Source organism: Lissotriton vulgaris, chromosome 12 (assembly GCF_964263255.1).
Source record: "Lissotriton vulgaris chromosome 12, aLisVul1.2, whole genome shotgun sequence".
Taxonomy (NCBI): Eukaryota; Metazoa; Chordata; class Amphibia; order Caudata; family Salamandridae; genus Lissotriton; species Lissotriton vulgaris.
Window position 1 is genome coordinate 743,081,748 of NC_141700.1, and position 13,853 is coordinate 743,095,600.

The window sequence follows — 13,853 nt, forward strand, 5'->3', positions numbered from 1 at the left end:
TGTAAAGTACTTATGCAGCCCCTAAACAGTAACAAAGTAAAAACACAGCACAAAAAAATCCCACAACAATTTAGTAAAATAGAGTGAAATGTCATAAATTAATGGACACCAAAACAACAAAAATCCAATCAGTAGAACCAAAGATAGGCAATGTAAATGTGTAGGTAAAAATAGGCATTAGAAGCACAAAGTGGTGTGTTAACTGGTCACACTGGACTGGAACAAAGTCACAAGTTCAGGTTGAGAGCAATGGACTGTGGGCTGGTTACAGGGATCAAGATGTGTGACATAGCACAGTGCAAAAGCTGTTCAGAGGAGTGATGTGGAGGCCTCAGTTGAGTTCTATTGCGCTGTGTTGGTTCCGATGAGGAACTGTTTGGGCTGCGAGGGGAAGTCTGTGTTTAGTTGCATCATGCGGTATCAGTTCTGAAGAGATGTGAGGGCTGAGTTGGGTTGGGTCATGCATCAGTTTTCATGGGGACCACAGTTGGGCTGGCAGAGCAACTTTATCCCAAGTTACAAGGGTCTAGTACTGAATCGGCATGATTTTGGGGGGTAGGGACCCACGGCAGGCAACATTCAGCTGAAGGGTTCAAGGTGGTTGGAGACTTTTCTGTCCCTGAGGCTCTGATTTGGAGGCCAGCCAACTAAACATTGGAGTCACTCTGATCGTCCTGGGCTCCAGGTGCAAGTTCAGACCTTCTAACTCATGGAACAGAAGAGGAGCAGAGCAGAATATCATTTCTACTTCTGATTCATCCACATGTCTGAGGAATCTATTTTCATACCTGGTGCCTTTTTTGAAGTGGGAGGAACTTTGAAGGCTTCCCACACAGAAGTGTCTGAAATTTCCTTACTCCATTCCTGCCTCAAGCCTGGCTTAAGGGCCAAAAGTCTAGTGTAAAGCTATCTGTGTGAAAGAAGAGTACCGCCTATTAATGTGTAAGTGGGACTGGGCCCAGCTCCATCCCCTCATCCTGCCCATTCAAGCACATCTAATACATATATTGAATGGCTGTCTTGGAGAATTATACAAAGGCCAACTGCCACTCACATCTGTTTGCAGCTACCAATTGTTTAGGACCTGAAAATGCCAACTTTCTGAAGTGAGCTTAAGAACGATGATGGATTTAACCCAGATCTGTGACTGAGCGAGAGTGTCTATAAAGTTTCAGTGCTCTGTTCATCATCTCCTTGTGTTAACTTTCCAACAGTGGCATTTTCTGAAATGTGACTTAAAATTCGACTTTACCGTTAAAGAGAGATTTAAAGTACAATTCATTTGAGTGTAAACATGAAATTAAAATTCCTCAGATACCAAACATTACTGTCTCCCAATCAAAACTTACCACTTGTTAAATTTAATAATGTAAACCAATGAGATCTAGGCTGCAAAGTAGTGAACAACAAATTGTTTTTTTATACTACCAGGACAGGAATAATTTAAAATTGTATGTATAATGTTTTAATTACAATGCTCTCTGCTTAATGGACTGTCTAGGCTTACCTTAGGGGTTTGACTTATATGTAATAGAAATGTAAAAGAAAGACCCAGACTTGGCAATGAGGTTATACTTATTTTGCCAAGTTGAATTTGCACTTTGAAACTGCTGGTAGGCTGCAATGGCAGGTTTGAGACATGTTTTACAGACCAATGGAAAAATAACAAGTGATGAACAGAATGCAGAACAATGTCATACATTACCTCCAATACAGAGATCTGGGCCTAAATCCATCATTTTTTGCTCACCCTGCCATTCCAGTTTGGACCAAGCCATATGCAAATCAGTCTTGACCCTGCGCCCAATGGGAACAGTCTAGCCCAAACTGCCATGCCAGGTCCTCCCTGGACTGGAAACAAGCATCCTAGGACGGTTCGGGCTTTCAGCCCTCATCAGCCAGGATAGCTTGACTCCAGTGGCATGAAGAGCACAGGACCCATGTCTGGGCATACCCGTCCCACTCGGGTGACAAATGCAAAAAGAACAAATGATGGACAGAATGCAGAACAATGTCATACATTCACCACAGTAGAGAGATCTTGGCCTATGTCCATTATTTTTTTGCTCACTTTGCCATTCCAGTTTGGACCCAGCCATTTGCAAACCAGCCTTGACCCTGTTCCCAATAGGAACAGGCTAGCCCGAACTGCCAGGTTAGGTCCTCCCTGGACTGGAAACAAGTATCCTAGGACCGGTTTCAGGCTTTCAGCCCTCATCAGCCATGATAGCTTGACTCCAGTGGCATGGAGAGCACAGGATCCATATCTGGGCATACCCTTCCCACTCGGGGTGACAAATGCAAAAAGAACTATTGATGGACAGAATGCAGAACAAAGTCATACATTTACCACAGCACAGAGATATAGGCCTAAATCCTTTGTTGTTTTGCTTACCATGCCATTCCACTTTGGACCCACCCAAATGCAAATAAGTCTTGACCCTGTGCCCGATGGGAACAGTCCAGCCTGAACTGCCAAGCCAGGTCCTCCCTGGACTGTAAATAAGCATCCTAGGACCGGTTTTGGGCTTTCAGCCCTCATCAGCCAGAAGAGCTTCACTCCAGTGGCATGGAGAGCACAAGACCCATGTCTGGGCATACCCGCCCCACTATGGGAGACAAATGTAAAAAGAACAATTGATGGACAGAATGTAGAACAATGTCATACATTCACGCCAGTACTGAAACATGGGCCTTAATCCATCATTTTTTGCTCACCATGCCATTCCAGTTTAGACCCAGCCAGACGCAAATCAGTCTTGACCCTGCACCCAATGGGAACAGTCCAGCCCGAACTGCCAGGCCAGGCCCTCCCTGGACTTGGAACAAGAATCCTAGTACCGGTTTCAGGCTTTCAGCCTTCAGCAGCCAGGATAGCTTGACTCCAGTGGCATGGAGAGCACGGGACCCAAGCCTGGGCATAACCGTCCCACTCGGGGTGGCAAATGCAAAAAGAACAATTGATGGACAGAATGCAGAACAATGTCATATATTCACCCAGAACAGAGATCTGGCCCTAAATCCATCCTTTTTTTGCTCACCTTGCCATTCCAGTTTGGACTGTTCCCATGAGTCACAGGGTCAAGACTGATTTGCAAATAGCTGGGTCTGAACTGAGGTGGCGAAGTGATCCAAAGAATGATGATGGATTCAACCCAGATCTGTGACTGGGGGTGAGTGTCTGAAACATTTCAGAGCTCTGTTTATCATCTCCTTGTGTTTGCTTTGTTCGCCCTAAATTGGCAGGATATGCCCATACATGGGTCCCTAGCTCACTTTGTCACTGGACTGAAGCTAGCCTGGCTGATGAAGGGTGTTACCCAGAAACCGGTCACAGGATGCTTGTTTCCGGTTCAGGGAAGACCTGGCTTGGCCGTTCGGGCTGGACGGTTTCCATGAGGCACAGGGTCAGACTGATTTGCATATAGCTGGGTCTGAACTGAGGTGGCGAATCGAGCTAAAGAATTATGATGGATTCAACCCAGATCTGTTAATGGGGGGTAAGTGTCTGAAATGTTTTAGTGCTCCTTTCATCATCTCCTTGTGTTTGCTATGTTTTACAGACATACTTAAGTGGGTAGCTCAATGAGTACTACAGGCAAACTAGTAGCATTTGATTTGCCTTGGGTTTGTAGAATACCACTTTACCAGGGATTTTTTAGTAAATTATGCGCCATTATGCATCGTTATGTGCCAATTAGAAGTTAGCCAATTTTACCCTGCTTTCATAAGTGAACACAAGCACTTTAACACTGGTTATCAGTGGCAAAGTGTACACAGTCCTAAAGCCAACAAAAACAAATTCTGAAAAATAGGTGCAGTGAAAGCAAAAAGTGCAAAGAGGGTCATGTTCAACATCTTTGTGTTCAAGATGGGAAAAAATATATTTTAAGGAATTTGATAAGGAAGATAAATATGATGAGCTTTTGTATCACACTTATGACTTCTGTATTGATGCGTTTTGTGGATTATACACCTAAAATCTTAATTGTTTGGCACATTGAGATATGTGTCTTGCTAAATACAATATACTATTTTATTAAAATGCAGGTCAGCTATTTCTCAACCAGTGGAATCCTGAGTGACCGGAACCAGTTCCCTTCATTTTTTCGGACCATCCCCAGTGATGAATTCCAGTCAATTGGGCTGGCACAGCTTGTGATACACTTTAGCTGGACTTGGGTGGGTCTCCTTGCCATGGACAATGACTATGGTCAACAAGGTATGCATATCCTGCAGCAAGAACTGGCTAATGCTGGGGTGTGTATTGCCTTTTCTGAGACAATTCTCACATCTGTAGCTCACAAGAATGCCTTTCACATTGTTCAGGTGATCAAACACTCATCTGCCAAGGCCATTATTATCTTTTCAAGTGAAAGCCATGTTATCCCTATTGTAGATGAGATGTTGAGGCAGAATGTCACCGGAAAGGTTTGGATTGCTAGCGAGTCTTGGTCAACATTTGCTCTTCTGTCTACACCAAAATACCAGCAAATTCTCTCTGGGACGATTGGTTTCGCAATCCGCAGTGGATCGTTGCCTGGATTTAAAGCGCATCTCAATAGTATTCATCCATCAAGGTATCCAGAAGACACTTTCATGGTGCTATTATGGGAGGAAGCTTTTGGCTGTAAGTGGTTGAACAAGAAAAACAGTTTGGACTTCTGGAATAACACAATAAAACTTTGCACAGGATCTGAGCAGTTAGAGAGTCTTCAGAATAGCTACAGTGATGCCATCGGTTTTAGAGCTGCATACGTTGCTTATACTTCATTGTATGCTATTGCTTCAGCTCTTAAGGATCTTATGTCCTGCAGGAGTGGAAGAGGACCATTCAACCACAATACCTGTGGAGATGTTAAGAATTTCTCACCTTGGCAGGTAGGAATAACTGCTTGCAGCTAAGAAATTGCTGAGTAAGGGATATTTTAAGAAAGTGATTCAATCATTAATGCACGAATGACGTGAATGGTGGCATTTAAATGTAACTGCTGTAACTCTGCAGTTTGAAGTCAGTCCATTGAGCTTAAGTGGACATCCCTGGTCTAGTGATGGGTAATTTGCAATACACTTTTCCTATATCAACATATTTGAAGTGAGTTGGGCCTGACATATTCTACTCCGTTCCATACATTGGTGAGTTATTTTTTTGTCCTGACAACTAATGAATATGATTACTGCCCTCTGCTTGGGTTTCTAACTACACATTGACATCCTCTTCTCTTTTGTGGCACTATTCCATGCCATCACTTGACTTGCATGCAAAAATAGTAGTTCATGCCTGTATCCTAATCCAATTGAGGTATTTGGTCAAACCTAACATTCAATAGATTGTGTTAATCGGTAAGGGCCTGAAATTTGCACACCTAAGATCACCTAATGCATTTTCAAGGGGAAAATCAATTTCACAATCAAAAATGATGGTATTATGAGTTGTTACCCTTGAAAACTGGATTTGCCTGTGCAAGAATTCCATAAGGCTGATTGAATGTCCATGTGGGAATGCCTGGCTGGGCACCCCCAAACATAGACATTTATGGGTATGGCCAAATACCTGCAAGTAGCGTAACTCCTTGAAAACACTTACACCTGTCAAGGACTAGGGTATATGACTTAAACTTATGACGGAGAAGGAACATATTTGAAATTGTATAGAGTGCTGGGAAAAGTCCAAATCCATACTGAATTAATTACACATGTAAATACTAGGGGTGTGCAACATTTGTTAAATTTGCTTTTGCCTAACTGTGAAATTGTGGCAAAAGTACATTGAATTACACGCAATTACGAGAAACACAAATCTGTCATTTAGCACTATGTATTAGTGTGAAATGTGTCACCGTGTCCATTTTTCATACAAGGACACATTTCACGCCAGCAAAGTACCATGAAAACACAATTGTTTAGAACAACAGCTGCATATATTCTGGTTCTTCGTGTTGTTCCTCACAACAATTTGCCACAAAATTAAGTGACATAATGGCATGATTTGGGGGATTTCACATAACAATCTTAATGCAAAATTACCTTAATTAACCTGAATTACACCGGTGTTATTTAAACTTTGCCTGGGCCTCCTAAATAGTCCTACAAATGTTTAACAGACAAAATTACAAGGAATTCTTTGTGATACTCTCTGTGAATTCCTAAAACTAAAAAGTTAGTTGAAAATGTAGAAATAATGTAATACATTTCCAAATTTTACCTATCACTTTTTTGATTCAAGTAAAAGCTGGAAATGTTGAATAATTTGTTTCGAAACAATTTTTTGATGCAAAGCTACTAACCCTAAATTAAAATGTACTGAAATTCTACTACCTCTTCAATAGAAATTTAACACAAGACTACGACCGTTGTGTAATCATTGAGTTATTTCAACTTTTGTAGAGCAAAACCAAAATGTTTAATAGTATAGATGGCAATTACATTCCAAAATTCATTTTTTTCAAAAGAATTGCGTGTTAGGTAAAACGTATTATGTGCGAATTTTATAAACAAGAGGGGCAACAGAAAAAATATTTTTCTGCCATAAATATGTTTTTACAGCTAAAAATGCATCAATTTCTAGCTGCTGGAAATTGACATGAGAATTCCTGTCAGGCATAAATAAATGGTGTTATTACTGCATATTTCGCCTCCACTACTGTAATGACCAGATTCTCAGACCAGATAGAACCAGCTCACTGAGCAACACCAACCTGGCCAAAACGTAACCACCTCCCTCCTCAGGACCATCTATCCAGGCACCTGGGTACCTACCTGAGGATGGGGAACTCGCAATATACAAGCTCATATCATCAGAAACACCACTAAATCTATAGGGATTACTAAGAATACTCACTGATTACTAAGGACGTCCATGCCCTACACCACACTCATACCTCATAGTCTCGCGACCACATGGGTCCAGACTAATCTACCCTGGGGCATTTCTGATTATCTACCATTACACACTGATTATCCTCAGTGCTCACTCGACACGCAATCCGGCGTGTCTACACACTGGGCTGCAGCCCCAGTGCTCTCTGTTTATCCGGTCCACAATCTGGCGGACCTAAACACTGGTCTCCCTCCCAGTGCTCACTCACTTACAACATGATCCACAATCCGGCGGATCTAAACACTGGTCTCCCTCCCAGTGCTCACTCACTTACAACCCGATCCGCAATCCGGCGGATCTACAAACTGACCACAATCAGTGCTCTCACTAACGCCAATTACCAATGACGACCACTTTCCTATGAATACCTTCAGCTCTCTCTCTATGTTGGGAAGTCTCTCTCACTATTCACTAAGGGTTCGCTACTACAATAATATTATGGGATGGCCGAATCACTTAGTGTCAATAATTCCCTAGCTCAAGGGCTCCTCTCTCTCCCAAATTATTCAGTGGCTACTTACCGGATCAGGGGCAGCATCTGTTCTGGCTGTAACACCTGACTAGAAGAAAAGGTTACCTGTGCTTTAAGAATAATAGACACACACTGTATGCCAGAGTTATTCCCTGATTTAAACGCTCCTATTTCCTTTTGTGCTAAAGCATCTGGTTAGAAGAAAGGCTAGCTTTATCATAAGAATAACACATGCACACTAGTTAACTAAGAACTGGGGTATCTTTATTACAATAACCATAGAATATACATACACAGATCTGCGGGGTCTCTATAACTAACAGGAACTTTAACACACCGCTGAAAGAAAAGGATTAGACATACAATATAACAGGGACAATGTTATCTGCGGGGTCTCTGTGACTAACAGGAACTTTTAACACACCGCTGAAAGAAAAGGATTAGACATACAATAGAAGGAAAAGGTTAATATTTATAAAGTAAGGAACAATGTCACCTTGGGAGTATGAAGTCTTGCTCTAGCTGTCATCTGGGCTTCTCTCTCGTCTGTGCCTTAGCTCGTCTTAGAATCTCTCCTGCACTCTTGGACACACATCTGCGCTGATCACTTTGCACTGGACTCCTCTCCCCCACGGACTCTCTCCACCTTCCAACTTCAATCTAATGGTTTTTGCCGCTCTGATAACCGTTCGCTCCACTAGCTTTTTCACACTGTGTTTGATTACTTCCATGCCAATGTCCAATTAACTCCAGCTGCTCCCACAGATTAATCCATGATATAACTTCAGTCTCTTCTAAAAGGCATTACTTCAGACTCCAGCTATTCACAACTCCTCCTGATAAGTAACTGCTTCTGACTGCTTCCTTCAGTTCCAGCTCACTGATTGTCTGTCTGTCTTCTCTCTGTTCCAAGCACCTTCTGTCTCTTCTCCTCCTGCAACTCCACTCCTTCTCCTCTGCGCCAATTCAACATAAACTCTTTCTGATTCTCCACTCCTTCTGCAACTCCAGCTCAACTGCCTTCAGCTCAAACTCTTTCCGCTCCTCCAACTCAACCAACACTCTCCGCTCCTCCAACTCAACTCAACTAACTAACTCCGCCTCTGCACTTCACTATTATAGAATGCTCTTCCCTCATGGAAATTTCCAACAGAGGGCTGCCTCCCACCGAATTCCTGTGCCAGCTCCAGGGCCCCTTGCGCAGCCGCAGTGACCATCTGCATGTTACGTCTGGGCCCAAGAGACAAACACATTCCTCGGATAAGAACCAGTCCTGGCTGGTTTTCCTCTAGCACACAACAGGCTTAACTATAAACATTACCTTTCCCCTTCAAGCATCTCAGCTCTGCAAGGATAGAAAGCAAAATGGAGTCTCTCTAGTTCTGGGCCGTGTAGGCCTGAGAAGGATGAAATAACCCTTAGCTCTGTCAGAGTACCTACACAAACCATACCAATGTGTAATATAAAGTCAGGACCACAGGATCCACCCTCTACTATAGGCAAAATAATGAAAGAACACATAACTATGCTAAAGCCAATAGGCAATAGATGGATTAGAGTCAAGAATAAGGGATCTATCATCATATAAAGCAGCTATCCTCTTCTAGGTCTGGAAAAAAGTGCTTAAAAGGGCCAACACAAGGTAAGAATACATATAATGGATGTGAGCAAGTTTAAAGTCTTTATCACTCCAAAATAGAGCCAAAAAACCCGTCAAGACAACGACTTAAGAGAAATATACAGAAGTAGCTCCCACGTCAGGGGTTGGAAATGGTTGGAACATCTTGAGGTTACCCTTAGAAGTTTGTGAACTACCTGAAAACATGAATATAGGGATTTAGGGCCATATGTATCATCATCACCATTTGCAATTTCTAAATAGCGAATTTTAAGGAATCGCTATTTAGAAATCACTAAATGGTATGTATGTACAAAATCGGTATTTTTTAGCGATTTCCAATTATTCCTTATTTGCGAATTCGCAATTTGCGAATTCGCAAATAAGGAATAATTTCCCATTCATTTCTATGGGCCAGGAGGCCCACAGCAATGTCTGTGAAATCATTCTCAATTTGCGAATTCGCAATTTGCTAATCGCAATTTGAGAATTATTTCAAGGGTGCAGGGGTGACTCAAGGACACCCTGCTTCACCCCTGTAAATTACATGTGTGTGCATATGGCGCACATACATGCCCAATGGGCATGTATGTGCGTCATATGCCACCCTCACAAATGCACAATTGTGCATATTGACAAGAAATCACAAATTACCACCAACTACAAGTTGGTGGTAATTTGCGATTTCTAAACCTGAAATCGCAATTCTAAAAAGCTTCATACATAGCATTTAAGGAATCGCAAAATTGTGATTCCTTAAATGCTTAAGCAAAATAAGGAATCACAATTTTTTGCGATTCCTTATTTTGCTAATTTTTCATACATTCCAAAATCGTTAAAAAGGCCGTTTGTGATTCTCTAAGGCCGAAATACTGTGAATTTCGGCCTTAACGAATCGCAAAAGGCTTGATACATATGGCCCCTAGAACGTTAGATCTCAAAACGGTCACAGATTTACTCAAGCCCCATGGTAATGTACCCCCTCTTCCAGAGCGGGAGGGGGGATGGATCATGCTCAGGTTTGGTGGGAATAGGGGGGCGTGCAAAAAGCAGGTTCCATCACCCTTGTATGAAATTCTACACTATAACGAATTGCGCACAGGGGGAAAGAATCCCAAGGGACATGCCGCATGACATACCAGTAGTAGACCTGGAAATCTGCACGTAGGATAACTTTCCAGCCATACTACTAGAAATGTATGTGAATATCAGAAACTAGTAAATCTGCATCAATGTGTAATGCTTACTTTTTAAGGATGAAGATTTAGCACTTTTTCTGTGAAATGGCTTTGAACTATTTAAGCACAACCAGAGTTGCAATGTATTGTACAGGCCCATAAGGCCATGAGTAAAGCTCAATAGAGGGAAGACCACTGACCTTCCTGGTCCGTTTTACTGCTCTCCCCACACAGCTCCACCATTGAGGGACTGACTGCCCTTGAGCCCGAGCTCTGTGCCAGGTAGGTGTTCGAGGCTCTCTTCCACCCGCAGGATCCTGCCTGCACCTCATCCCTGGTGGTCTAATGGAAGAGCACTCTGCTCTTCTGCTATTCCACTCTGTTTTTTCTTTTGCTTTCTGTTTTTGCTCTCTTTTGCTCTTTCTGTTTTTACCCTTCCTGTTTGCTCCTCTGTTTGGCCCTTTCTCTTTGCTCTTTCCGTATTGCTTTTCTCTCTCTGTTTACTCCCTTTCCTGTGCTCCCTGCCGTCCCGTGCCCCCTCCCCAATTCAGCATGTCTCTCCTATCTCCCAGCTAACCACCCACCCCTACTTAATGGCAGCCACTGCCCGCTGGAAGAGCAAGGCCACTGACCTTCCTGGTCCATTTCACTGTTCTCCCCCGCGCAGCTCCACCATTGAGGGACTGCCCTGGAACCCAAGTTCTGTGCCAGGTAGGTGTTCAAGGACCTCCTCCACCTGGAGGCTCCTGCCTGCGCCTCTTCCTTGGTGGTGTAGTGGAAACACACTCTGTTATTCTGCTCTGTTTTCTCTTTTGCTCCCTCTGGTTTTTACTCTCTTTTGCTCTTTCTATTTTTGCCCTTCTCTTTTGATCCCCTATTTTGCCATTTCTCTTTGCTCTCTCCGTATTGCTTTTCTCTCTCTGTTTTTCCCTTTCCCATGCTCCCTGTCAAACCCGCCTTCCAGCTGACCAACCCCCCTGATCCCTACTTATTAGCTGCCACTGTGTGGCCATGCTGCTGGTACGTCAAAGGCAAGCCTATCTGCACCCATCCGTGACCCGACAGGAAACAGTACAAGATACCCTAGTTCCCCGACCCACCACCGGTACGACCCCAGCACACTCTACACTCTCAACCCCGGATGCAGCAACAATTGCCAGCTCTCAGTGCCCAGCAGCACCCAAGGACTGATCTCCTGCCGCCACTGCCAACACAACTTCACCCACCTCTGGACTCCTGCATTATCCTCCAGCCCACCGGATGCTGGCACACACAAAGCACTGAACTCTATTCTCCTCAATGTGTGCCCTCCGCACAGACACGCCATAGAAACCTGCGACTTCCTTAACACTCACACACCTGATGTCGCCTTCCTCACAGAGACCTGGACCAACACCAGCTCTGGACCCGACATTGCAACCCACCATCTCCAGCGATACAAGATCGTGAGGACAAACTGCCCCACCCACCCAGGAGGAGGCAACGCCATCATCCACAAAAACTCCCTCTGCATACCAACCTCTAAACCAGATCTCGCCTTGCCCACCATGGAACATCTCCATTTCCAGATCTAGAACAGCCCCAAAATGATGCTCTGCATAACCCTCATGTATCGACCGCCTGGCCCCTGGGTTCCATCCTCCAACACCATTGCTGACTGCATTTCATCCCACCGCCCCACTGGAGATCCTCACCAACATAGAACTGAACAACTTGTCTCCACCCCACTCACACTGCAGGACACACACTGAACCCTCTCTTCACAGGAAGAAACAGCATCTACTTCAGCCACACCACAGAACTGCTCTGGACTGACTACCATTGCATCAATTTCTCCTTCATAAACCCACTGCACACAAGCATGCACGTCGCCTCCCATGCAGAAGCTGGAACAAAATCACATAAGAACACCTAACATCTGCCCTCACCAGCACTCCATCCCACCGATGCCAGATGGCAACACTGCAGCAAGCAACCGCCATTGATGGATCACCAACTACACTGACACACTCGGCCCCCTCTGGGAGGCCATAGGATGACACAACAAAAAAGCAATCTGGTTCACCACAGCACTCCAAGAATCCAAGCGCTCCTGCCAATGACTTTAAAGGACCTGAGAAACAGGAAAACCCTAGAAACATGCACCGCCTATAGAGCAGCCACCACAGCACAACACAAACTTATCAAAGCCACAAAGAAGTGCTTCCTCCAAGACCGAATCCTCTCCAATGCCCATGACTCCAAGGACTCTTCTCCATCATATAGGAATTTGCCAAACCAGACAGTGAAACAACAGACATCTCAACCTCCCAAAACATCTGCAACAGACTCCGCTCCTTCTTTCACCTTAAGATCAAGACTCTCTACAACAACTTTGATGACTAAGACCTCTTTAACGCTCCAACTCCTGTGCCCAGCGATCCCACCCAACAGACCCTACCCACCTGGATCCTGCTCATGAGAGAAAACACCTTAAAGACCATGAAGAGCATCCAGTCTGGACCCTTAGACCCCTGCCCGCCCCACGCCTTCCACATGGCCACCATAGCCATCGTACCTCAAATACGTCGAACAATTAACTGCTCCCTCAAGACCTACACATTCCCCGATGATTGGAAGAACACCAAAGTCAACCCCCTCCTCAAGAAACCCTACGCAGACCTGAGGGACCTCAAGAACTTAAGGCCCATCTTGCTGATTCCAAATGCAGTCAAACTCATCGAGAAGGCTGTCAACATCCAGCTAACATACTTCATCGAAACCAACAACATCCTAAACATCTCTCAATCCAGATTCAATAGCAACCACAGCACGGAGACCCCCTTCTCACTGCCACTGATGACATCCGTGCCCTCCTCGTCCACGTCCAAACAACAGACCTCATCCGCTTGGACCTATCAGCAGCCTTCAACACCGTCTCCCACCGAATACTAGCGACCAGACTCCAAGACACCGGGATCCGAGGACAGGTCTTAGACTGAATACGCTCATTTCTCAAAGGTAGTACACAGAGAGTCAGACTCCTGCCCTACCTCTCAGAACTAACGGAGACCAGATGCGAACTACCCCAAGGATCCTCCATCAGCCCCACCCTTTTCAACATCTACATGGCTCCCTCGCTACCATCATCAGAAACCACAGGCTCAACGTCGTCTCCTACGGCGATGAGACACAGCTCATTCTCTCCCTCACCAAAGAACCCAAACTGTAGCAACCGAGATGAAGAACAGCTGCCTGAAACTCAACTCAGAGGAAACAGAAGTTCTCATCCTCTGCTCCACCCTTTCAGCTTGGGACGATACCTGGTGGCCCCCTGCCATCGGAAGCCCACGCTCCCTGGCAGACCATGCACGTAACCTCAGCATCATACTCGGCTCCACCCCCTCAGCTTGTGACGACACCTGGTGGCACCCACCGTCAGAAGCCCCACCCGCCCTATAAACTATGCACATAACCTTCTGCATCATAGACTCATAGCTCACTATGACCCTCCAGATCAATGCCATCTCCTCAGCCTGTTTCAACACCCTCCGCATTCTCTGTAAAACACAGTCACACACACCCTCATCACCAGCAGACTACACTATGGCAACACCCTCTATGCCAGAATCAATGAAAAACTCTTCTGCAAGCTCCAGAGCATCCAGAAAGCCGCAGTGAGACTAATACTTGACATCTCCCGACATCTACCATCACCCAACACCT

General features: G+C 44.7%; 1 protein-coding gene across 1 annotated transcript in view; it reads left to right on the plus strand.

The window, feature by feature from the left end:
- LOC147678529 (extracellular calcium-sensing receptor-like) overlaps window positions 1-12,533 on the plus strand; it is a 54,674-nt gene extending 42,141 nt beyond the window's left edge. The window contains exons 3-4 of the mRNA XM_086945674.1: window positions 4,051-4,881; window positions 12,414-12,533. Of these exons, the coding sequence (XP_086801800.1) occupies window positions 4,051-4,881; window positions 12,414-12,533 (951 nt within the window). The remainder of the gene's footprint in view (window positions 1-4,050; window positions 4,882-12,413) is intronic.
- Window positions 12,534-13,853: the final 1,320 nt, after the last annotated feature.